At 38.8% G+C, this 27,639-nt stretch overlaps 1 protein-coding gene across 15 annotated transcripts in view; it reads right to left on the bottom strand.

Moving 5' to 3' along the window:
- SYNE1 (spectrin repeat containing nuclear envelope protein 1) overlaps positions 1–27,639 on the bottom strand; it is a 558,323-nt gene that overhangs the window by 301,894 nt on the left and 228,790 nt on the right. For all 15 annotated transcript variants that reach the window (XM_049903961.1, XM_049903893.1, XM_049903931.1 and 12 more), the window contains 11 exons: positions 26,737–26,903; positions 25,393–25,546; positions 23,166–23,794; positions 20,528–20,707; positions 12,066–12,216; positions 11,550–11,708; positions 9,856–10,038; positions 6,877–6,978; positions 3,274–3,477; positions 2,102–2,309; positions 1,127–1,239 (listed from right to left, as the gene is read on the bottom strand). In XM_049903961.1, coding sequence (XP_049759918.1) covers positions 1,127–1,239; positions 2,102–2,309; positions 3,274–3,477; positions 6,877–6,978; positions 9,856–10,038; positions 11,550–11,708; positions 12,066–12,216; positions 20,528–20,707; positions 23,166–23,794; positions 25,393–25,546; positions 26,737–26,903 — 2,250 coding nt within the window. The remainder of the gene's footprint in view (positions 1–1,126; positions 1,240–2,101; positions 2,310–3,273; positions 3,478–6,876; positions 6,979–9,855; positions 10,039–11,549; positions 11,709–12,065; positions 12,217–20,527; positions 20,708–23,165; positions 23,795–25,392; positions 25,547–26,736; positions 26,904–27,639) is intronic.

The following is a 27,639-nucleotide window of genomic DNA, read 5'->3' on the forward strand; positions in this document are numbered from 1 at the left end:
TGAAGACAACTGAACAATATCAAGGTAGAGAAGAGGCCACGCCCATCAAGGTCTTCCTTCCAAATCTCTTACCAGTCTCGCTGTCCCCAACTAGCCCAAGCTCCACCTTTTCAAACAGTTAGTTTGATAACCCCGTATTGGGTGAGCTGACTCTAGCCCTTCCTCCTCTGGTTCCTCCTTTTCTTGTTATGTGCCTCTTTCCTGGAAGATCATATTGCTACTGCCTTAGCTTCAACAAAGCAAAAGAATCCCAAAACTCCAGTGGTAGTCCTGCCTCTCCCCTGAGCTCCAGAGCGTCATTTACAATTATTTACAATTATGTTTCTTGTATAAAGTTCCACTGGCATCTCAAGCTTAAAAGGGAAAATTCCATATCTGCATTCATTGCACCTTCTGAAAAAAAAAAAAAAAAAGCAACTTCCTTTTCCACAACAACCTTCCTCCTGACCTCTAATTTCATGAGTTGTCTATGGAATTGTCTGTACCCAGTAGGTCACAAAATCCTCATTGTCCTTATTAATTTTTTAAAATTATTTTTATAATACTTTTTCCCTCAGATTCAGCTTAGCCACTTGAAAGACTTGGCCAAAACTTCATTTGAACCCACTCTTTTGTGAATCATTTCTTAATTGTGCTTCATGATTGCCTTCCCTGTCGTGAATTTAAACATTTTTCATAGTCATCAAACCTACAAAGCTCATAATATCTATTTTAATTGGAATACATATTTCCAAATTTAGATGGTGAACTATTTTTAAAAAACAAACAAAACGTGTGTTTCCCTTCTTTTTGAAGCTTCTCCACAATAGTGTTATAAAGTAGGTAGAATTTCTTATGCTTTTATTGCTGTAAAAATTAAAATTCATTTTATTTCTTGAATGAATTCCAAAGGATGATCAATAGGCTAAAAGGAGAGGAAGGATCTAGAAACCCTGTAGCTCCCACTTATTTTCTCAGCTTACTTTTTATATTGCCTATCTCCTTCTGACTCAGGAAGCTACCTTCTGCTAGGAAAAAAGAAAAGATTGAGTAAATCAAGATTTGAAAAAGAGTTGATTTCAGCCTGACCTGATGGCACTTGAGTGCAGTTTGGGGAAGAAGAAAAAACGACTGCCAACTTTCATACCTGAAGGTCATGGAGCTTGGCCTCCAGAACTCTGCTGTCACCACTTCTATCTGATGATTCTTTGGCTGCTGCCTTTACTCCAGAAAACCATTCTTGGAATTCCTGCATGGACTCTTTTGAAAGTGACAAAAATCAAGAATAAGCCCAAAATACTGAATAACCTTCCAGCATTACCATAATGAGTTAATCTGGCATTTGGACCAGCTCATTTTGCTTTAGAAATATATTCCAGAAAGAAAACAGTAGTATAGAAAATAATACAGCATGGCCTACAACCATGGTTGTTTGTGAAGGACTGAGAACTTATCACAGACAAAGGACTGAAAAGAAATTTTTATTTCTGGAATGTCTGCTTTCCCATTCTGTTTCTTTCTTTTGTAAAGAAAATTAATTCCTGTACGGTATGAGAGCACAAGGGGAAAAATGCCTGAGGGTAGTATTAGAGCCATTTTTATGGCAATGGGAGGGCACAGCTCTACTTCTCACCCAATGGTCATTATGCTTCAAGATGGAGCACAGACACAGCTGTGTGGGAAACAGAATCAGGAACAGATGACTGAAAATGTTCTGAGTATGTGGTTGCATAGTTTTATGGCCTCTACTAACATCCAAATTTACTGTGTTACGTCATCATGGCATAAAAAGCTTCAATAGTCATTTTGACAATGGCTGCCGATCACTTCAACAGTGGAACTAATTCTCCACACAAATGAGCTATTTGTAGAAAACCCAAATGAAATTCAGAATCATCAAAATGGCGGACCCCTCTGCCTCCTGGGGGAGAAAGAGGAAGGCGTCTGCTTGCGGTGAGTGCCCCAGCAACACTACTTTTATCGCCACATTTCAAAGCAAAAATGAATTTAAAATGAGATCTGAAGTTTTCCCAAACTTTTGCTGGCAGTTTCCAGGTATCATTTGGTTTGGATTCTCTCTCTCATAAACAAACTATTCACGCTAAGGCTTGTCAGAGCTCACCATTGAAGTGTTTTTCCAGAGAATCCTGAAGACTGGTCTGTGTTTTGGAACACAACTGGCTTACAGCTTCATGTTTCTTTATCAGCCCAGTCATTGCACTGCCTAAGCTCTCCAACTCCACTGAGTGGTACTTGCGGCATAAGCTATTGAGATTTTCTTGGGTTGAGCTGATGTTGCTTTGCTGACTTTGAAGTTCTTTTTGTATATCCTATGGAAGAAAAGTACACTATGAAAGATATTCATCACATTCAAGAGAAATATTCCATCTACTTCATGATGGTTTGTTTTAGTCTGAAATTGATGCCGTTGAATCCCACTCAGTAGTGCATGGATTTTGGTGGGATTTTTTTGAGATCTGTTTGTGGTAGATCTGTGTTGATTCTTTCATAATATTGCCCGGTTCTCTTTGGGAGCAACTTCAAACAGTTATTGAGAGGTGGCTAGGGCTTGGGTTACAGTCTAAGACTTCAAGCAAATTGAATAGGTTCTATGGACTCCAGCCTACCACCTTATGTTTGATCAGTTGATTAGAAACTATTAATGGAGTAACTTCCTCAGTTTCCATTCTTCAATGGGCCCCTTGGGCTTTGTTTCAGGGCCACCAGCCATACCAGTAGGGCCAGTAGTTAATTTAAAGATCTATGTTCTTGGTCTCAAGTACAGTAAGAAAATACACTCAAAAAGAGTAGACTAAATATGTTGAAAAATCCTTTAGAGGCAGTTGACCAGAAACATCATCTAGGAATATGACAATTGAGACTGGGGCATTTTCTCAGCTGCTTCTGCTTAAATATTCTGTTCTATAGATGAAACAGTCACACCGACCAATAAAGATAAGCAAATAATGGAAGACTACTTGGAATTCAAGCTCCAAATTCCATGGAAGGTCAAGCAGTTCTTCCATAGGCCCCACACTTTCAGCAAAAGAATATGAACAAATGTGGCCTATGAGCAGACCCTGCAGGAACACATGCTTTCTGTCAGCAAAAAGATTCATCTTTGATTTCTTACCACACACATTCAATTCTCCAGTTTCTTACATTGCTATGTTGTATACCATGAATTCTGTGGTCTGCTTTTAACATGGGCAATTATGGGTGACTGCATTCACTGCAAAGCAGGAGAATTAACACCATTTAAGTGGAAACATTTACTAAGAGTTCACTTCCTACCTTTACTTTTTTCAAACCCTCACAAGTCTCAGTCTGAGCACAGTTCAGCAAGGATTCTTCCAGCTTCGTCAGCCAGGCTGTTATGTCATTAATGAATCTCTCTACTTGGGAGGTCTGAGCAGTGAAATCTTTCAGGGTTCCTTTAGCCACTTCAGTTATTTCTTTGGCGTGCTCCAATTTCTGCCTTAAGTCTGTTTCTATAAACTGAACATAAAAAAAGATTTCATTAAAATGTGCGACAACCATCTTTTGACAGTTAAACTGCTCATGCGCAGTTTGTCAAAAATGGGGAAGGCTAACCACGGAAGCCAGCTCAAGTGGTTTATTTGCGAGTACTACATTCCAAAACAGGAGTATCAATGGATCCAAGCTGCCAGACTTTGTAAGTGACGGGAAAATGGAGAGTGCAAGCACTGAGATTAACATAGGAAGTTACAGTGGTAGTTTCAGCCGAGGTTTCAGGCAATCACCAAGACTACGTTCGGAAAGAGCTGCTAGACCTACTCAGAATTACCAAGGAGGTGGCCCAAATTCTGCTGTTAATGCTTCCTGGGAAACCTTCACACAGGTTTTGCTCTGACGCAACCATTACTCTGGACAAGCACCATATGGGATTTGATAGTAAAGCAACTTTATCTTTGTCTCCCTCTGTCCCGTTAAACTATCCAGTGGGGCTAGTTCTTCTTTCCTCCCCTGAAGACATATTTAGGGCAGGGCCCTTGGCCTCTCTGGCTGCTAAGATAATAAACGGAGTTAGCGTCACTATAAATTGCAAAACAGTCCCAACTCCAGAATTAAATTGTCCAAAAAAAAAAAAAAAGCCAAACCCAATGCTGTCAAGTCGATTCCGACTCATAGCGACCCTATAGGATAGAGTAGAACTGCCCCATTGGGTTTCCAAGGAGTGCCTGGTGGATTTGAACTGCCGACCTTTTGGTTAGCAGTCAAGCTCTTATCCACTGTGCCACCAGAACTCCAGTAACCCTATAAAAAATCAAACAAACCTATTGCCATTGAGTCAATTTAGACTCATAATGACCCTATAGGACAGAGACTCATAATGACCCTATAGGACAGAGTAGAACTGCCCCATAGGCTTTTCTAGGCTGAAATCTTTTTTTTTTTTTTTTACTTCTTTCTATTTTTTTTTTAATTGTACTTTTTAGATGAAGGTTTATAGAGCAAACTAGTTTCTCATTAAACGGTCAGTACACATATTGCTCTATGACACTGGTCAACAGCCCCACCACATGTCAACACTGTCCCTTCTCAACTCTGGGTTCCCTACTCAGCTTTCCTGTCCCCTCCCGCCTTCTAGTCCTTGAACCATGGGCAGTTGTGCCCCTTTAGTCTCAATTTGTTTTATGGGCCTGTCTAATCTTTGGCTGAAGGGTGAAGCTTGGAAGTGACTTCATTACTGAACTAAAAGGGTGTCCAGGGGCCATACTCTCGGGGTTTCTCCAGTCTCTGTCAGGCCAATAAGTTTGATGTTTGTTGCGAGTTAGAATTTTGTTCTACATTTTTCTCCAGCTCTGTCCGGAGCCCTGTATTGTGATCCCTTTACAGCAGTCAGTGGTGGTAGCTGGGCACCATCTAGTTATACTGGACTCAGTCTGGTGGAGGCTGTGGTAGATGTGGTCCATTAGTCCTTTGGACTAATCTTTCCTTTGTATCTTTAGTTTTTTTCATTCTCCCTTTTTCCTGAAGGGGTAAGACCAGTAGGATATCTTAGATGGCTGCCCACAGGCTTTTAAAACCTTAGATGCTACTTACTAGAGTAGAATGTAGAGCATTTTCTTTATATACTATATTATGCCAACTGAGCTATAGGCTATAATCCTTATGGCAGCAGAGTACCAGGTCTTTCTCCTGCAGAGCAGCTGGTGGACTCAAACCACCAGCCTTTCAGTTAGCGGCTCAGTGGTTGGAGTTCCCTAGAATCAGGTAACTCACTCTTCTCTGGTTCTTTGCTTTTTGCTTCATCAGCCTCTAGGCATCTCTTTAACTCCTCCCTGCTAAGGTCTGTACATCCTCCAGAAAGCTTTCTAAGCCAACCTATGCCATCCCCATTCCAGTGCTCTCTTTCTTTTCTCTCATAACACATGCATAGGCCAGAGATCACATTCTAGATTCACTCCCTTGAATAACATGCCACCACTCAAAACACTCATTTCTCTGTGGCAAATCCATCAGCAGTTAGCCAGTCTATCTCTCACCTTTTAGGTCTGTAGAATGGAATTAGATACTAGACTCCCAACTGCGAGGGCCACGCACCACACTCTCCAGGTGGTACCACTGAATCCTTCCCACTAGACTTGAGGTGAAGCAAAGACACCCTGAACCTCTTCCCTGAGTATGTGTAGGCATGTGTGTGTGTGCGTGTGAGGAATCAGTACAGTGGTAGCTCTCTCCCCATATCCTGCCTTAATCTTCACGCTGCAGAATTCCAACTGTTGCTCATTTATACCTTCAACATAGATGACACATATAAGGACTCCTCTTAAATCTGAAAATGATTATCGCCCCCTTTGCCCTTTGTAGCTTCAGGTAAAACTTCTTCTAACATGTTGGTACATGTGTATCATCCACCAAAGGTAAGAACTGAAGGATGCAAAGTCTTCGGTCAGATAGAAGGTACAGTTAATCAAACGAGATTGACTGGTTAGTGAGAAGTAGCAAGCCAAAGACAAAGGCACAAGAGGAAGAGAGAAAATGTAGAGAAAATCCATGGGGACAGCAGTAAAACCAAATGAAAATCCATTGCTGTCAAGTTGATTCCAACTCATAGCAACCCTGTAGGACAGAGTAGTACTGACCCATAGGGTTCCATGGCTGTAGTCTCTACTGAATGAGACTGCCACATCTTTCTTCTGTGAAGTGGATGATAGGTTGGTGGGTTCGAACTGCTGACCTTTTGGGTAGCAGCCAAGTGCTTAACCACTACACCACGAGAGTTCTCTGATAAGAACACCAGTCATCATAAAAGTGATTTCTGTTCCTGTCTAGAAATATAATAGTCCATGAGACAAGCTGGTTAATAATGTTTCTGAAATTTAGTAAGGACAACAGGAACTGTTATTATAATCTTCGAATTTGAAATACACCACTTATACTTGCACAAGGAACTCTAAAGATGTTTATATTTTAAGCCCCATATATGATAAGGTCTAAGGTCTACATGTTTGCTTGGAATTGTAATGATGATGATGACAACTGTGAGGATATAATTTGTATTTATATACAGACAGACATAGAAAAACAGTTGCTGTTGAGTTGATTCTGACTCATGGCAACCCCGTCTACGTTATCTATATCTTAATCTCTCCATTGGAAACCCTGGTGGCATAGTGGTTAAGTGCTATGGCTGCTAATCAAAAGGTCAGCAGTTTAAATCCACCAGGCGCTCCTTGGAAACAATATGGGCCAGTTCTCTTTCCTACAGGGTTGCTATGAGTCAGAATCAACTCGAAGGCAGTGTTTTTTTTGTTTGTTTGTTTATCTCTCCATCTGTCCGTCTGTCCATCCATCCATTTATCTATTTATCTAGAGTCTAGCAAAGTACCTTGTATGTGATAGTTATTAAAAAGTTGATTGAGTACTAACCTGAAGGTCCGGTGGTGTTTCTGGATTTTTAGTTAACTCTTTGAGGTCATTAACTTTGGAATGAAGTTCTTCCAATCTCAGTGCTTTGTTTTTAACTTCAGACTGCCAAAATAAAAGACAAAAGGAAAAACTATAACTATTCAGTACACCAACAGGCTCTACGTGATATTTAGTAATTTCAAGAGTTAAGTTAATTTTAAGCCTGTGCTAAAAACAAAACAAAAACCCACATCTGGTTCCCTTCTGAGAGCTGCCTTTACTTACGGATATGGAAAAATGTCACTATTAACTTTCACTTGCTGGACTGTGAGGGAATACGTGGAATTTCCTTTCTTCCCACCCTCCCTCCCTTCTACTAAGGGAGGGGAAAAAAAAACTCCTGGAAAAACTTAAACACTGACCAAAAAGTCTTGCGTCAGTGGGGATTTTTACTAGGCTAACCGCCATTTATTCATTAACATCAGACCACTGGTTACTGTGGCAGCATTAAACTCTTGAAGAACTATTTCAAAACAAATACGTATCGGGGCACCTAATTACTATAGAATATATGTAACACATCAAACATTTAAAAGAAGCCTTTAAAGAATGTTAAAGCAAGAACCCCGTTAATCAGAAAATCAACACCTAACATTTTACCCTTTTTTCCAGCATAACCAACGCTAACACAAAAAGAAGAAGGAACAATCAAAGAGCCATTACTGAACAAAGTGGACACCAGTAAACTTCATTAGTCATTTGGGGCCACAAAGGGAACCGTTTAACCAATTGCTCCACTCAATTTAAAAATGGCATTTTGGTGCTCTGTGGACACTAATGAACCTTCTGATGTCTTCAATCCACAAAGTAATTCACTCAGCCAGTACGATGTGATGAACCAGCTATCAGCCCGCTGACCTCTCCAGAGCAGGCTGCGCAATTAAGGAGTCACACCTACATACTACTCTTCATTACTGCATTAGGGCAGTGACATCACTGTCAGGACAGGGCTGAATCCAGTTGCTGATTTCATCAGCTAGGGTCACACAGTCAGTCATAGAAGAAACCCACCTCTGTGAGTGAATCAGGCCTGGCCTGCTGACTGTGGTTCACATTGGACCCCCGGTGTTTGAGGTCAGCCGTGTGCTGGTAAATGTTTAACAACTGGCTCATTCTCCCCGCCAAAAAGGCCCTGATTTGTACATGGTATAAATATTCCTAAACTAAAAATTCGTTGCTGTCGAGTCAATTCTGACTCATAGCGACCTTACAGGACAGAGTAGAACTGCCCCATAGTGTTTCCAAGGAGCGCCTGGTGGATTCGAACTGCCAACCTTTTGGTTAGCAGTCATAGCTCTTAACGGCTACACCACCAGGGTTCCCATAAATATTCCCATCATGGCTTATTTTGAGCTAAAACATGGTGTCACTGAATGTGGAGTTGGCAGAGATGGGCAGTGTCACACCATTCTATAGGATTTCCCCCATACAGACATAAATGGCTATAAATACCACAGATAACAGTAATATGTAGAGTAACAATTAAAAACCAAATGGCCAAACCAGCTGCCATTGAGTCGATGTTGACTCATGGCCACCCCACGTATGTCAAGAGTAGAACTGTGTTTCACAGGGTTTTCAATGGCTGATTTTTTCAGAAGTAGGTCACCAGGCCTTTCTTCCAAGACGCCACTAGGTAGATTCAAACAGCCAACCTTTTGGTTGGCAGCCGAATGTGTTGCTGAATGTGTTGTGAACCCAGGGATTCAGAATGGTATTAGGAAGTGATAAGTTTTTAGAATTTATTATGTAATAAAAAGTTACATAATTTTTAATAATTATGGTCAACACTGGCTTGCAAAATTCCTAAAAATTTAAAATCAGTTCTTGGGAGCTGTTTCAAGCTGATCTAGCATCCGACACTGTTTAAACTGTAGTGTTAATCAAAACTCAATGATATCATCGTAAAGAGATTGAAGCACCCTCATTCTTGACTGGAATATTTTCTTTACTTCTGATTGTCCTTTCAAATTGGAATTAGATCATAGAACTTCTAGAATGTTCTCTGGGTCAAAGATAGCTGGATCACTTAGTAATAAAGTTCATTTAGCTGTATTTTTCAGACTACAGTCATTCCTTCAGGTATCTGTCAAGTTCCATGTATGTGCCAAGCACAGGGCTGGGCTACAGAAGACTCAGTGGTGAAGAAACAGCCTTTGCCCTCTCCCAGACTGTAGTCAATCACTTGCTTTGTGAAGCATTTATCTCTCGCCACTCTGTTTTCCCCTACCCGTCTCATTTTTCACCACAGCCCTATTACTAACTGATATTTTGCATATAATATACATTATAATGTAAATTCCATGAGGCCAAGGACTTTGACTGTTTGACCATTATCAGCATCTAAAACAGTACCTGGCATATATTAGGTGCTTATTAGAATTTGTGGAAAGAATGAATAACTGAATGCGAGAGATGGGCATCAAATGAGTTTAAAAAAAGTTGGTGACTAGAATTTTAAAAGGCCAGAACCTTTCTTTGATAGCCCGTGACACTCCCATCTTCACGTCTTTCCTATCACTAAAAAGAAAGTGGGAAGGACCACCCAGCACCCAGCATAGTGGTTAGCACGTGGGAAGTATTCAGCAAACATATTTTTTTTAAGTGAAGAAAAAACGGATGCTAAACTACTAGACACTTTCAATTTTGCTTTTCAAGTAGGAAAGTGTCATATTCTCAAATCATTGGGAAAAATTGTAGATTTTACACTTTTATATTTCTACAAATGCTTCTTTAATTAAGAAATCCCAACTAAGAAGCAATAAAAATGCATAAACTCTTATCCACAGCCTCTTTAAATTTTAAGTAACAAGATAGTCAAGAGTTTTTTACACTCATATATTTCTCTCAAAGGAGTAATGGCTTAAAAAAGGAGAAATTTTTTTTTTTTCTGGTTAACAACACATCACATGCTCATATACACAGGCTTTGTCAATTTACCTCAAATTCTTTAAGAAATTCTTCCATTTTAAGGCTGTTATTCAGGTTGCTGATGCTTTCAGCCAGTTGTGGGACAGAGTTGTTTGCCCACCCCTCGATTTCATCTTTACCTGCAAGGACATCATCCCAAATGGACAGGCTTACCCTCAGCCTATCCATGTTTTCTTCAATTCTCTCTGATACCTAGGATAGAAAGAAGCAGCCATGCCATTAAGTCTGAGACTTGAAAAAGCTCATTCCTCCACCAAAGTCCTAAAAATCAATGCTTCCTAATCATGACATTATATTTTAACTGAAAAACAGATTCTTATAAAAAAGGTTGTAAGCTAATTGCACACTCAGATCAAGGAAATGTTATCATTATGAATACTTCCGTCATTGGAAGTGCTTCTGAGACATTAGATTTCAATTTGTAAATTGGGATGCCAATGTTCACAGGTCTATTGGAATCTTCTATAATATACGCCTTCTCCTCACTTACTATCTAGTCATCCAACATTTCATATTTATGCAACAATAAAAATCTATTATCTGACTATTTTGCACGTTAACAATGTACGCCTGGCAGTAACAAAAGCCAAGGTGCAAGGCAAGAGTAACGCTGATTGTGATGGTTAAGGTTATGTGTCAACTTGGCTGGGCCACGATTCTCAGTGGCTTGGCAGTTACGTAATGATGTAATTTGGCAGTTATGTAATGATGTAGTCATCCTCTATTTTGTAATCTGATGTGGTCATCCTCAATTTTCACATAATGCTGATTTGACATAATGACCTGGTCTTTGGAACTTAGCCATATCAATTAGTGATGAGAGTGTATAATTCACTGTAAGGTTGAATATTATGAAATAGAAATAAATACTATTATATTTATTTTTGAAAATACTATAATAATCACTTTTATTTGTAATACTGAGATATAGGAAGGGGCCATAATTAGATTCAGAGAATAAGTAAATACATAGGGAAGCATGGAATTTTGCTTGCCTAAAGTACAGTATAATTTGCCTACTCTTCTTCCTATAATACAAATATCCTTTTCAAAATGGAGGCATAGAAGGTGTGGCTCAAAAATTCATTGATTATAGTACCCAAATATTAATATCTAACTTCACTAATTTGGCTTCTATAAAGGAATTAAATTTCACTGTAGGTTAAGCTTCTGAACCTAGACAGGAGGTGGTGACTCTTGAATAATAAGAATAATAATGTAAGCATTTATGGATAGAGATGTAAAGTTCTGAAGAGATCAAAAAACTTGTTCTGTAGTCACATAGCTAGTAAGTGACAGAACAGGAACTAAAACCCAAGATTGTAAACTACATGTCCAATGTTTTCCAGTACAAAATTACAGACTTATTACTTTAAATTACTATATATTATGGTTTAATATTCTGTAGGCTGTTTTCAAATGAGTCTTCCATTTTATTCATAATTCAAAAGTTATCAGAATAAAAACATTTAAAGTTATAATTAGGATTGGAGCAAGCAAGTGAAATTCCAGAAAATCTGCCAGTAAATTTTAACAAAATATTGAAAATAATTTTTTTCACTATTTTTACATGGACACTATTTTTCTTCAGAATATCATTTTACATGTAGCACTAAAAGCTAAAGATAAAATCCACATTTTCAAATCTTTGCCGAAAACTGTGACTGAGAGATGTGAATATTTAAACTGGCACTTATCCTCACATCCAGCCATTTGTCCACCGTGCTCTCCATGTCTGTTTTCACCAAGGTGAAATCACTGCTGTGAATTTTTTTCAGCTCAGACAACAAGTGTTTTCCTTTACTGGTAAAGTTATCCAACTCTTTCTGCTTCTTATTCATGTCATTCTTGGCAGCTTCATGCTATGGAAATAAATGTTTCCTTAATTAATTAGTCAGTGATAAGTGAAGAATTTAAAACCATTTGCTGTTAAGAAATTTACTTCACGGTTGAACTCATGTAGAAGGTAGCAATATTAATAAACAATGCAAGCGTATCTACTAAAAAAAACTATATATATGTAATTATATAAAATATTAAAATATATACTATATGTATAAAATAAAATTTTCTTTAATTGCTAGAATCATAGATATCAATCTTTCTAAAAAAATTATCCATTTCTAAATGTAATGACAAGAAGAGCTGTGCAGAGAATTTCACTATGAGTGAAAAACAGGTACCTAGTCTACCAAAATGAATACATTTTAAATTATTACCTTGGATAATGCCCATTTTAGGTCCTCTTGATCTTTTATAGTAGTTCTGATTCCAATCACACTGCTGGCATTTTCTAGAACTTTCGATACAGCTGACTTCAAGTTCTGATAGTCCCTCATTAAGTCAATGAGTCCACAGCATTGACCCTGGCTATAATGATTAAACACATCATTTATTGTCATGGCTCAGGAAAGAGAAGAGTTCCCCATGTTTGGATCTGATATGACATATATGTGTTCATAGATGGATGCTGGAACCAAGAGAAAACCATATTTCCACCTCCTGGGACCAAAATAGTGCTAGTCAATCCAATTTAACTCTAATGTTAAAACGTCCTTCACAGATGAAGAGTGCACACATCCATTAAAACAGAATCTATGAACCCAGTGAGAAAGAAGATACATACACTCTTGACAATACAAACTTATTTAGGTGAATCAGCCAAATTTGTATGCTTTAAGATGCCTTTTAACATACTGTTTTAATTACTTCATAATGGTGTACATTGTGCACAAAGGAAAAAAAAAACTGCTCAATAATTCAAATATGTATGAAGTTTTTCTCTTCCATCTCAAAGTAACATAAATTTTCATTGAATATTAAATCAAAATAAGAAGATAGAGTTTTTTTATAAGTGCAATACAACTATGACCGAACAATTCTACACCTAGGAAAGTTTTAAACAAAAAATTTGTACCAAGATTTGGGTAAAATCATAGTAATCACAGAATTATTTATAGTAAAAGAAAAAAAAAAAAAAGAAACAACCTAAATGGTAAAAGTAGGCCAATCATTCAATAAATTTTGATATACCCATTTAACGGAAAAAGATTGGGTCACATGGTCAAATTTTTTAAAAGCCTAATATACCATATTAAATATTTATGCACCCAATGACAGGGCATCAAGATACATAAAACAAACTCTAAAAGCATTGAAAAGTGAGATGGACAGCTCCACAATAATAGTAGGAGGCTTCAACACACCACCAAAAGAGTAAAAAGATTACCTACAGACTGGGAAAAAGTTTTTGGCTCTGACAATTCCGATCAACGTCTAATCTCTAAAATCTACATGATACTGCAAAAACTCAACAACGAAAAGACAAATAACCCAATTAAAAATGGGCAAAGGATATCAACAGTCACTTCACCAAAGAAGACATTCATTCAGGCAGCTAACAGATACGTAAGGAAATGTTCACTATCTTTAGCCATTAAAGACCTGCAAATCAAAACTACAATCAGATACCATCTCACTTCAAAAAGGCTGGCATTAATCCAAAAAACACATAATAATAAATGTTGGAGAGGTTGTGGAGAGACTGGAACACTTAAATACTACTGGAGGGAATGTAAAATGGTACAACCATTTTGGAAATCTATTTGGCGCTTCCTTAAAAAGCTAGAAATAATTTTCTTTATGATCCAGTAATACCACTCCTTGGAATATATCCTAGAGAAAAAAGACCCTTCACACAGATATACGCACACTCATGTTCACTGCAGCACTGTTTACAATAGCAAAAAGATGGAAGCAACCAAGGTGTCCATCAACAGATGAATGGATAAATTACGGTGTATTCACACAATGGAATACTACGCAACAATAAAGAACAATGATGAATCCATGAAACTGAGTGAAATTAGTTGCAAAAGGACCACTATTATAAGAACTCAAGAAATAGTTTATACACAGAAGAAAATATTCTTCGATGGTTACAAGGGTGGGGAGGGAAGGAGGGAGATGGGTATTCACTAATTAGACAGTAGATAAGAACTGTTTTAGGTGAAGGGAACGACAACACATAATACAGGAGAGGTCAGCACAATTGGACTAAACCAAAAGCAAAGAAGTTTCCTGAATACAACCAAACCCTTTGAAGGCCAGAGTAGCAGGGGCAGGGGTCTGGGGACCATGGTCTCAGGGGACATCTAGGTCAACTGGCATAAAAAAATGTATTAAGAAAACATTCGCATCCCACTTTGGTGAGTGGAATCTGGGATCTTAAAAGCTAGCAAGCAGCCATCTAAGATACACCAATTGGTCTCAACCCACCTGAAGCAAAGGAGAATGAAGAACACCAAAGACACAAGGTAATTATAAGCCCAAGAGACAGAAAGGGCCACATGAATCAGACACTATATCAGCCTGAGACCAGAAGAACTAGATGGTGCCTGGCTACAACCAATGACTGCCCTGACAGGGAACACAACAGAGAAGCCCTGAGGAAGCAGGAGAACAGTGGGATGCAGACCCCAAATTCTCATAAAAAGACCAGATTTAATGGTCTGACCGAGACTCAAAGTACCCCAGAGGTCATAGTCCCTGGACTTTCTGTTAGCCCAAGGCTGGAACCATTCCCAAAACCAACTCTCCAGACAGGGATTGAACTGGACTATAAGACAGAAAATGATACTGGTGAGGAGTGAGCTTCTTGGCTCAAGTAGACACATGAGACTATGTGGGTAGCTCCTGTCTCGAGGAGAGATGAGAAGGCAGAGGGAGACAGGACCTGGTTGAATGGACACAGGGAATACAGGGTGGAGAGGAGGAGTTTGTTGTCTCATTAGGGGGACAGCAACTAGGAGGACATAGCAAGGTGTATATAAATTTTTGTATGAGAGACTGACTTGATTTGTAAACTTTCACTTAAAGCACAATTAAAAAAATTTTTTTTCTTAAAGCCTAAATTAATACCCTATTGGCATAGTGGTTAAGAGCAACAGATGCTAACCAAAAGGTCTGCAGTTCAAATCTACCAGGCGCTCCCTGGAAGCTCTATGGGGCAGTTCTACTCTGTTCTATACGGTTGCTATGAGTCAGAATCGACTGGACGGCAACAGGTTATTATAAACTGTGTTCTCCTTTTTTTTAAAAACGCTTACACATAGATAAAATAAGTAGCTCATACAGCAAAATGTAAATAGTAATTGCTTATTGTAGAAGAATTACGCATGATTTTAATTTGTTTTATAGTTTTAAAGTTTCATAACAAATTTTATACTAAAAAAACAAATGTCGTTAAAAAGAAAATCAGACCCAAGGTCACAAAGATTTTCTTCTAGTAGTTTTATAGTTTTAATTTTGTGTTTAGGTCTATTTATGTGTATGGTACCTATTTATGAGCCCTGGTGGTGCAGTGGTTAATCATTTGGCTGTTAACCAAAAGTTTGGCTGTTTGAACTCATCAGTGGCTCTGTGAAAAGAGGTGTGTGACAGGCCGTTCCTGTAAAAATTGTTGTCGTTGTTGTTAGGTGCCGTCAAGTCAAATCCGACTCATAGTGACTCACGCACCACAGAACAAAACACTGCCCAGTCCTGCACCTTCCTCACAATTGTTGCTATGCTTAAGCCCACTGCTGTAGCTACTGTGTCAATCCATCTTCTTGAGGGTCTTCCTCTTTTTCGCTGACCCTCTATTTTACCAAGCATGATGTCCTTCTCCAGGGACTGATCCCTACTGATAACATGTCCAAAGTATGTGAGACACAGTCTTGCCATCCTTGCTTCTAAGGAGCATTCTTGTTGTACTTCTTCCAAGACACACTTTTTTGTTCTTTTGGCAGTCCATGATATATTCAATATTCTTCACCAACACCACAATTCAAAGGCATCAGTTCTTCAGTCTTCCTTATTCGTTGTCCAGATTTTGAATGCAGATCAGGTGACTGAATACACCACAGCTTGGGTCAGGCACACCTTAGTCCTCAAGATGACATCTTCACTTTTCAACACTTTAAAGAGGTCTGTTGCAGCTGATACAACCAATGCAATGCGTCTTTTGATTTCTTGACTGCTGCTTCCATGGGTACTGATTGTGGATCCAAGTAAAATGAAATCCTTGACAATCTCAGTCTTTTTTCCATTTACCATGATGTTGCTTATTGGTCCAGTCATGAGGATTTTTGTTTTCTTTATGTTGCAGTGTATTCCATACCGAAGGTTGTGGTCCTTGATCTTCATCAGTAAGTGCTTCAAGTCCTCTTCACTTTCAGCAAGCAAGTTTGTGTCATCTGCATAATGCAGGTTGTTAATAAGGCTTCCTCCAATCCTGATGCCCGTTTCTTCTTCATATAGTCCAGCTTCTTGGATTATTTGCTCAGCATAATTTTGGATAAATATGGAGAAATAATACAACCCTGATGCACACCTTTCCTGACTTTAAACCATGTAGTATCCTCTTATTCTGTTCGAATGACTACCTCTTGATCCATGTACAGATTCCTCATGAGCCTAATTAAGTGTTCTGGAATACCCCTTCTTCACAATGTTATCCATAATTTATGATCCATACAGCTGAATGCCTTAGCATAGACAATAAAATGTAGGTAAACACCTTTCTACTATTCTCTGCATTCAGCTGGGATCCACCTGACGTCAGCAATGATATTCCTGTTTCCATGTCCTCTTCTAAACCAGCTTGAATTTCTGGAAGACCCCTGTCAATATACTGTTGCAGCCACTTCTGAATGATCTTCAGCAAAATTTTGCTTGCATGTGATATTAATGATACTGTTTGATATTTTCTGCATTTGGTTGGATCACCTTTCTTGTGGATAGGCATAAATATGGATCTCATCCAGCCAGTTGGCCAGGTAGCTCTCTTCCAAATTTCTTGACATAGACAAGTGAGCACTTCCAGTGCTGAATCCACTTGTTCAAACATTTCAATTGGTATTCTGTTGATTCCCGGAGCCTTGTTTTTTGCCAATGCCTTCAGTGCAGCTTGGACTTCTTCCTTCAGTACCATCAGTTCCTGATCATATGTTACCTCCTGAAATGGCTGAATGTTGACCAATTCTTTTTAGTATAGTGGCTCTGTGTATTCCTTCCATCTTCTTTTGACGGTTCTTCCATCGTTTAGCACTTTCCCCATAGAATCCTTCAGTATTGCAACTCGAGTCTTGAATTTTTTCTTCAGCTCTTTCAGTTTAAGAAATGCTGAGTGTGTTTTTCCCTTTTGGCTTTCTATCTAGGTCTTTGCACATGTCATCATAATACTTTACTTTGTTTTTTTGAGCCATCCTTTGAAATCTTCTGTTCAGCTCTTTTACTTCATCATTTTTTTCCTTTTGCTTTAGCTACTCGATGTTCAAAAGCAAGTTTCAGAGTCTCTTCTGACATCCACTTAGGTCTTTTCTTTCTCTCCTGCCTTTTTAATGACCTCTTGCTTTCTTCTTGTATGATGTCCTTGGTATCACTCTGCAAGTCATCTGGTCTTCAGTCATGAGTGTTAAAAAATCTATTCTTGAGATGGTCTCTAAGTTCAGGTGGGATACAAAGCCAACTCTTCAGACAGGAATTGGACTGAACAATGGGATGGAGAGGGATGCTGGTGAGGAGTGAGCTTCTTGGATCAGGTGGACACTTGAGACTATGTTGGCATCTCCTATCTGGAGGGGAGATTAGAGGGTAGAAGGGGTTAGAAGCTGGCAGAATGGACACGAAAAGGGAGAATGGGGGGGTGGGCTGTCTCATTAGGGGGAGAGCAATTGGAAGTTTGTAGCAAGGGGTATATAAGTTTTTGTGTGAGAGACTGCCTTGATTTGTAAGCTTTCACTTAAAGCACAATAAAAAAAAAATTCAGGTGGGATATACTCAAGGTCGTACTTTGGCTCTTGTGGAGTTGTTCTAATTTTCTTCAGTTTCAACTTGAACTTGCATATGAGTAATTGATGGTCTTATCCACAGTTGGCCTCTAGCCTTGTTCTGACTGATGATATTGAGCTTTTCCATCTTCTCTTTCTACAGGTGTAGTTGATTTGATTCCTGTGTATTCCACCTGGCAAGGTCCATGTGTATAGTTGCTGTTTATGCTGGTTAAAAAAAGGTATTTGCCATGAAGAAGTTGTTGGTCTTGCAAAATTGAATCATACCATCTCCTGCATCGTTTCTATCACCAAAGCCATATTTTCCAACTACCTATTGTTCTTTGTTTCCAACTACCTATTGTTCTTTGTTTCCAACTCCCATTACTAACACCAGTGATTATCAGTGCATTCTGATTGCATGTCGATCAATTTCAGATTGCAGAAGTTGGTAAAAATCTTCAATTTCGTCACCTTTGGCTCTAGGGTGGGTGTGTAAATTTGAATAATAGTTGTATTAACTGGTCTTCCTTGTAGGCATATGGATATTATCCTATCACTGACAGCATTGTACTTCAGGATAGATCTTGAAATGTTGTTTTTGACGATGAATCCAACGCTGTTCCTCTCCAAGTTGTCGCTCCTGGCCTAGTAGACCATATGATTGTTTGATTCAAAATGACCAAAACCAGTACATTTCAGCTCACTAATGCCTAGGATATTGATCTTTATGTGTTCCATTTCATTTTTGATGATTTTCTATTTTCCTAGATTCATACTTTGCACAATTCCAGGTTTCAATTATTAATGGATGTTTGCAGCTGTTTCTTCTCATTTTGAGTCATGCCACATCAGCAAATGAAGGCCCTGAAAGCTTGCCTCCAATCAACCATTGAGGCTGACTCTACTCTGAGGAGGCAGCTCTTTACCAGATATTTCGAGTGCCTTCCAACCTGAGGGGCTCATCTTCTGGCACTACATCAGACAATGTTCTGCTGCAATTCATAAGGTTTTCACTGGCTAATTCTTTTCAGAAGTAGACTGCCAGGTCCTTCTTCCTAGTCTGTCTTACTCTGGAAGCTCAGCTGTCCGTGGTGACCTTCATGCTATCTGAATACCACGGCATAGCTTCAATCATCACAGCAACTCACAAGCCCCCACACTACGATAAACTGACAGGCTTGTGGGGGCATGTAAAGATTACAGCTTTGGAAACACTATGGGGCAGTTCTACTCTGTCCTATAGTATCACTGTAAGTGGGCCCAAAGTAAGTATTGAGGTTCATATTTTTTAATGCACATGGAGGTCCAGTTGTTCTAGCACCATTTGTTGAAAAGACTCTTTCTCCATTGAATTGCCTTTGCACCTCTGTTGTATCAATTATCAGTCTATTTCTGGGTTCTTCATTTGTTTCATTAACTTATACGTCTATCCTTTAGACAATACCACACTGAAACCAGGTAATATGAGTCCTCCAATTCTTTTTCAAAATTTTATTGGATACTCTAAACCTGTACATGTAGATTTTAGAATCAGTTAGTCAATTTCTACAAAAAAAAAAAAAAATCCTGCTGGGAATTTGATTGGGAATATATTAAGAGACCTCAATTAAAAAAAAATAAAATTTAAAAAATCCAAAGAAATGGTCAATTTGAGCACTTTACTAAAAAAATAACATGATGGCAAAGGACACATAAAAATATGCTCAAAATCATTAATCATGAGGGAAATACAAGTTAAAACTACAATGAGATATCACTACATGTCTATTAGAATATCTAGCAAACAAACTAATGAAAACTTGACAATACCAAGTGCTGTAAATCATGTGGAGCAACAGGAACTCTCATACACGGATGGTGTGAATGCAAAATGGTACAATCACTTTGGAAAATGGTTTTGCAGATTCTTATAAAGCTAAGCAAACATCATAAAACCCAGTAGTCCCACTTCTATTTATTTACCCAAGTGAAATGAAAACTTGTTCACACTAAAACTTTTATGCACACATTTACAGATGCTTTTTTCATAACTGATAAACTGGAAAGAACCCAAATGTCTATCAACTGGTGAAGGCATAAACTGTGGTACATCCACACAATGGAATATTATTCAGCTATAAAAATGAATTAACTATACCTACTCCTCACTTATTGACTATCTTGTTATCTGGTATTTCACATTTATGACAGTAGTAAAAAATTTCTATCAGATAACCAGTTGGACATCTAATGCCCACCTACATTTTCCACCACTTTGTGAAATGATGTGGTCATCTTCCATTTTCACATTATGGTGATTTTCACATAATGGCCTGGTTTTTGAAACCTAACCACGTTGATGAGTGAGGAATGGGTTCTTGATATATGCAAGAACATACATTGTGTTAAATAAAAGAAGCCAGATCCAAAAGGCTAGATTCTGTACAATTCCATTTATATGTCATTTTGGAAAAAAAAAAAACAAACTATAGGGATGGGAAACTGATCAAGGGTTGCCAGGGACTCTGGGTGAGGAAAGGGATTGACTGCAATGAGATATAAGGAAATTTTTTGAGGTAATGGAACTATATGAGTTTGTCAAAACTTATAGAACTGTACTTATTAAAAAGGGTGATTTTATGTATATAAATTATACATTAATTAAAAACAAGCACTTTGGAATTGCTGACACCTCCTACTTTTAAACATCAAATTTCACATGTAATTGTTATCTCAAGAACACATCCTCAGTAAAGTTCTGTGGGACTTTACTGAAGAGACACAGAAGACCTAAGATGAAAAAAGGTATTCAGCTCTTGACTCCACCAACACAAATCAGCAGGCAATGGCCCAGTGTCACAAAATAGTGCTGGAAAGTTTTAACTTACTTTTCATGAATCAATTTTTTGGTATCATCCCAGGTGACTTCTAAACGGTTTATCTCTCTGTCGATTTCAGGTGCAAAAGCTATATCTTTCTGGGCAATCTGTTTTGCTTTGTCTTTCAACCAACATAGTTCATGCTCGTGAGAATTCAGTTCATCCTCCAACTGATTAAAGACTCTCAACCTGTGAATTAAAACGTTCTGTTATTTTACTAAAGGTAGTTAACTAATATTTCCTCTCCATAAGCACATGATGAGTCCACAGAACACAAACATAAAAAAAAAAAAGCTAGAAAAGCTTTTAGCCCAGCAATTAAATTAATATATATTGACTGATACCAAAGTCAAAAAACCCAGTGCCGTCCAGTCGATTCCAACTCATAGCGACCCTATAGGACAGAGTAGAACAGCCCCATAGAGTTTCCAAGGAGCGCCTGGCGGATTCTAACTGCTGACCCTTTGGTTAGCAGCCACAGTGCTTAACCACTACGCCACCAGGGTTTCCATATTGACTGATAGAAATTTTTAAAGTTAACTTCGCAGAACACCTCAGACTGTAGCTCAGAAGACGATTAAAGTAACTGCTACTACTCACCCTCAACCTCCTATAAAGTTTGTATTCTCTTTCTACTTTGCTTTGATTGTACAAGACTTTTAGGACTAGTACTGACCTTGTAGGCCAAGTACATGGGTACTAACTGCAGAGGTCATTGGTAAGCGATCTTTCTGTCCCATATGGTCTAATTTTTGTAATAATAATATTTAAGAAGCAGTTGTTTCATTCAAAATAAAAAGAGCTTTTTTTATTATTATTATTGATTGAGTCCTCTGGGGGAAAAAAAATCTTTAAAACTTAAATGAGCTACTTTATTGAAACGACGATTACTATAAAAATTATCATTTTTGGTACATAACACATGAACAGTTGAGCATTTGTGAAAGGGGTCAAGCAGAGGCAACTCTTGACTCTCATTCCTTGCATTTTAGTACAGGACCGTAGAACTGTAGAGTGTATAAAGTGAGTATATATGCACTATCCCAGTTAGTTCATAAAACAATTTGGCTGGGGACAGTTGTCATCAATATCCCCACCTTCTAATCAGAGAGGTGATTTGCCCCAGATTGCACAGTGATGCGGCAGTATGGCTGGGACTTGACAACTCCGTCATGCCACTGCCACATTTTCTTTCCTTGCTGTGTGACTTCGGTGAATTCAGTGTTGGGGATACGGTTGTGGTTCTTGAGCCCCACCTGGGTATTCTTCTCCAACAATTTCAGGATATTTCAGCCCTGTAGCCCTCAGCTAATCAGCTTGCCCCAGTCTTTTAAAAACCGGTTGCTCCTGAGTTGATTCCTACTCACAAAGACCCCCATGCATGTCAGAGTAGAATTGTGCTCCATATGGTTTTTAATGGCTGATTTTTTGCAAGTAGATCACCAGGCCTTTCTTTCAAGGTGCATCTGGGTGGGCATGAACCACCAACCTTTCAGTTAGCAGCCGAGCACATTCATCACACTTTAACCGTTGGCGTCACCCAGGAACTCCTGCCCCAGTTTTTACTGAGGGAAGGAACCACCAGGGACAAATTCCCTCATTTTTACCACCATAACTACAAACCTACATGGTTCGCTACCTTTCTCTTCCCTGCCTTCATTCTTATTACAGATGAGTCTCTTCTATCAGTTAAAAATTGTTTAAAAATAGATAATATAATCTGTACACTCTCTTGTAAAGAAGATTTCAGAGTGGCTATCTATGTTGTTGTTGTGTGCTGTCTACTTTACGTGACAGAGTAGAACTGCCCCATAGGGTTTTCTAGGCTGTATTCCTTTTTTTTTTTTTAATTTGTGTTTTAGGTGCAAGTTTACAGATCAAGTTAATTTCTCATACAAAAATTTATACACATATTGTTTTCTGACATTAGTTGTAATCCCCACAATGTGACAGCACACTCCCCCTTTCCACCCCAGGTTCTGTGTCCATTCAACCAGTTCCTGTCTCTCCCTGCCTTCTTGTCCTGCCTCCACACAGGAGCTGCCCATTTGGTCTCATGTATCTGATTAAACTAAGAAGCACACTATTCACCTGTATTATTTTTTTGTTTTACTGTCCTGTCTAAACTTTGTCTGAAGAGTGGGCTTCGGGAATGGTTTCAGTTCTGGGTTAAGAGTGTGTTCAGGGGCCATAGATTCAGGGTAGGCTGTATTCTTTATGGGAGCAGATCACCACGTCTTTTATATCTTTCTGTTGGCAGCCAAGCACTTAAACATTGCACCACCAGTATTCCTTCTGCTCATATATAGCCCTTAGGAAAATCCTCTTGAAAACCAAAGATATTTTAGCACTTCCGAAACGCTGGCTGCCTAATGGTTAAGCATTATGGCTGCTAACCAAGAGGTCGGCAGTTTGAATCTGCCAGGTGCTCCTTGGAAACTATGGGGCAGTTCTACTCTGTCCTATAGGGTCACTACAAGTCGGAATTGACTCAACGGCAGTGGGTTTAAGTGTCAAATTAGCCATAATTTTATCTTCAAAATATTAGAAAAAGAAATTGCTAAATACAGTACTATTATCAGTTTTACACAACTGTTAATTCCAGGACAAATAAAAGACAACTTGCTTCCACACAATTTCCTGTTACCTCTGTTGAAGAGCTTGCCGGGTCGGTTCTTTTAATTGCTCTTTGTCTGTCCTTTCTTCGATGTCCTCAATGCTTTTCAGTAGCTCCTCTTTCTGGTCCAAGAATGCCTTTTTCAATGCTGCCAGGGCATCTGCCTCACTCTGCTTGGTTCCCAGGAGGTTCTGGATCCTCTCTAACTCCAAACTGAGCTGATCAGCCATGGATCTGCAGGAAGTCCTTTGCTCAGAGCTTCCACTTCTCAGATGGTATTGGGCTTTGGTAAGAATGCCGTCAAGAACAACGGCAGTAGACTCTAATGTCTTAGCATCTTGAATGGCATCATTTAAGTCCTTTTCTAATAAGTCAGACTGTTTCTTATTCATACCGTCAGTGGCTTCCACCGTTTGCCTCACCTGGTGGAGAACCCCTGACAGAGAGGCATGACTCTGTAGGAATTCTGCTAACTGGCACAGGGCAAGCTGTCGCCTCTCCACAACCTGGCTGGCCTCCTCAAACAGCTGGAAGCAGTCCTCTGCCTTGCCCTGGAGGAGGTGGAAGTCCTCGGCACGGCCGAGAGAAGCCAGCTTTGCCAGGTGCCCCTGCAGACTCTTCATTTCTCCCTTTTTGCTCTCTATTTCTGCTGCATGGTCCTGGAGGGGAAAGAGAGTATGTAATTCGTCAATTATGCTCTGGTTTACAACACAGATACATTGCAGGATTTTGTGATGTCTAGTTAGATTTTAAATGGAGCCTGTAGCATATTATTTAAAGTCATCTCCAATGAATGCTTTAGAAACTTTTGTAAAATCTCCCATTTTGCACATCTATATATTTCACATAAAATACAACTCTGAGTTGGGACTAATTCATCCCATGGAAAAGAATTTCCTTGTGGATAGAAATTGTTAATTGAAAGAAACTGAAAACTTGAGACATAAAAAAAAAAAAAATGCTTATATATACACTAACGGAGCTTGCAGTGAAAAGATGTGGGGATAGATGGACGTTAGCATCTTCAGAGGTAGATTAAAATCTGCACACAACTTAGTTGCCTTGTCTTTAAAGAAATACAGAATAAACCAGAGACTTGTATAGTAAATTTCGCTAGCTCACAGTAAGTCATGTTTAGAAACTAGCAGGAAATTGCTAATAATCTCAGCAGGTTCTCATATAAAAATTACTTGCTTTAATGTTTTTCTTTAAATCTTCTTTGGAACAAGATAGGGCATGATAAGCTACTACTACTACTGATAATAATTTTCTTTCCATGCTAATAGAGATTTGCATAACAACATTCCATAAAGATACATTTTTGCCACATGAACTGTTCAGCGGAAAGTGGCTATCATTATTACTACTTCTATTAAAGTCCTTATGTATGTACTACCATTTACAAGCTGTGCGACCTGGGGCTTTACTTTCCTCATTTGTCAACAGGAATAATAGGAACCCCTCCCTTGCAGGAATATTGGGACAACTGGAGAAGATAATATGTCTAGCACTTAATATAAGGAGCCCTGGTGGTACAGTGGCTAAGAGCTATATAGCTGTTAACCAAAAGTTTGACAGTTCGAATTCACTATTCACTCCTTGGAAACACTTTGGGGCAGTTCTACTCTGTCCTGTAGAGTTGCTAGAGTCAGAATCGACTCAGTGGCAATCGGTTTGGTTTGGCTTTTGGTTTACTTAATACAAAAGCCAGCACTGGGTGAGCATTCAATAAATATTAAAGGTTATCATTAACTAATACCATTTACAGGCTTATTATTTAGCTTATTTCCAACTACCTTTCTATCTGATGGTCAGTATCTGATTCCTTTAAATGCTTTTTGGATGCCACGTTAGATATTATGCATAATTAAAAAATAAGGAAAATTCCAAATTTTAAATTACTTTTAAGCTAAATAGGAATTCAGAAAAAATACAGAGTGAAAGCACTGGAATTCAGTATTGGTTTTCAGTACTGGAACAAAATAAACCAGGTAGATTAAAAACGAACATTCTTTATCACTTCATCCAGAAAACCTTTGCTCCACTATGAAGAAACACTGTCTTAAGGTGTGATGTGGTTTTATCTGCTTAATTTATCTGTATAACACAATGCCTGGACCCATACGCTCCATTATTAAAACATATGCATGTGAATAAAAAATTAAATTGTTGCTGAGTGTTTTTGTTTTGTTTTGAACATTGAATTGAAAGCTCTCTTTCATGACTAAATCCTTCAGGTGTAAAAGATTATCTTTACCTTATGCCGAATAAGAGCTGCTTGATGGTCTATTACACTTATCTCAGAGGTCGTTTGTAATTCACTGAGAAACAGCTTAATCCAGACAGAAAAGGAAAGCAGCAGCTCATCAAATTGCTGGTGCTCCGCAACCACAGACTGAAGAAAATTAATCCTATGTAGAGAGAGGCGTTAAAGTTAAAAAGTTCTGTACATGGACAGAAAGAATTAATGATGTATTTTTAGAATAAGCTTACCGAAGGGCAAAAGTGATGTCAAACATGGGCAAGCCACGACTTTGACGTTTTCTACTTCCCAAAAATTGTTTCTCACATAATTTTTCAGGCTCAGTAAATGTTACCACCAATCAGATGGTCTTAGGAACTTCACGTTATGCATCACCATTCTACCACCATACCTGACATAGCGGGTGTCCCATCAGCTGCCTCCGTTACCACAATATATATTGATTCTCTGCTCTGCAATACCTCTGCCTTGGTCTAAGCCCCATCATCTCTCGCCTGGCCTCCAGTAGCCTTCTAAATGTGCCTCCTTCGTTCTACCTTTGCCTCCTTACAATCCACCCTCTAGACAACAATCCAAATGATTTTTAATGTAATCAGATCCTTCACCTGCCATTCTTGAACACCCCAGCAGTTTCCTGCTGAACTTAGAAAAGCAAAGCCCCCAAACTCCTTACTGCAGTCTCCCAAGGACCTCACGTAACACCTCCTTTGGTGGCCACTTATTGGGGTTGAATCAACGGCCCCTGGTTTTTGAGGACCCTGACCTTGTGACACAGCTCTGCCTCCCACTCACACTGACCTTCTCCCTGTTTCCCCAACACCCTAGCTCATGACTGCCTCAGTGTCGGGCGCTTTTTGTCCCTCTGCCTGTATGATCTTCCTCCAGATGCCCATTGCTAAATCATCTAGTTAATTAAGATGTAATCTGTTTTTAATAAATTATATCATAATTATATGCAATTTTAATTATAATATATTGATAAATTATTAAGATATTAACAATTTTCCTATAGGAATGAAATGAAGTAGGTGCCATATATGTATGTGTGTGTGTGCTCTGGCAATAAATAATATGAACATGACCAATCCTACTCTCTTCAATATATTTCAACTGGTTTGATCATTTGCACTAACTGTTAAGATTGAAATTTTGAATTGAGGTTCATCAGAAATGCTATGTTTTTAAGCACCTTGATTTTCAAAATGACAGATACTTCCCCCCTTCTATAACTATTCCCTCAATAGCCGAGTCAGATAAGTAAATTGTTTTCTTAATTTATATGCTCATCATTAAAAAACAAAACATTATTAGAAGTTGAAAGAAAACCAAAAACCCAACCTCTTGCTAATGATCTGTGGCAAAACTCTCCATCTCTCATCCAGCTGCTCCAGACGCAGCTTCATCATCTTCACATCCTCCCCAGAGGCCACTGAGAACAGCGATTCCTTCATTTGCAAAAGGTTGCTGTAGAGTGAGGCCTGGGACACAACTTCACTTTGCAGGGCCTGAGAACAAAAGAATACATCACAGACCTCGTCCCCATGCTGTGAACAGGAAGGGCCCTGTGGCCAGGTGGTCGTTCAAAGCTCTACATTCTTGCAAAACTGGATGTCACTGAGTCCAGGCTAAAAGAAAGGTTTTGTTTGTTTGTTTGAACTTGATTTTAAAAAGATTCCACTTACCCTCTGTGATGGGCAGTTTTATGTGTCAACTTGGCTAGGCTCCACAGGTATTTAATCAAACACTAATTTAGGTGTTGCTGTGAAGGTATTTTGTAGATGTGATTAAAGCCCATAATCAGTTGACTAAGTAAGGAAGATTATATTAAATCATGAGGGTGGGCCTGAGTCAATCAGTTGAAAGGTCTTAAGAGCAGACCTGAGTCTTCCCTGATAAAGAAGAAATTCCATCTGTAGACAGAAGCTGTGGCCTTTCCTGAGGGCTCCAGCCTACCCTTCCCGAAGGCCTCTCCTACTGATTTCAGACTTGCCTAGCCAGTCCCCACAATAAGGCACGCCAAGTCCTTGCAATGTGTCTCTTAATGTATATCTCCTACTGGCTCTGTTTCTCTGGTGGAACCTTAACTGATACGCTGATACACCTCTAATACAATCTCAAAGATGTTCTGCAACCTGAATTACTTCTCCAGAATCTGATTTAAATTAAATTAGGCGGCTTTAGAAGCTGTGAAATTTCTTTCTGGATGAAGCCTTTGCTATTGCTAAAGAGAAACAACATTAT

Source organism: Elephas maximus, chromosome 1 (assembly GCF_024166365.1).
Source record: "Elephas maximus indicus isolate mEleMax1 chromosome 1, mEleMax1 primary haplotype, whole genome shotgun sequence".
Classification (NCBI taxonomy): Eukaryota; Metazoa; Chordata; class Mammalia; order Proboscidea; family Elephantidae; genus Elephas; species Elephas maximus.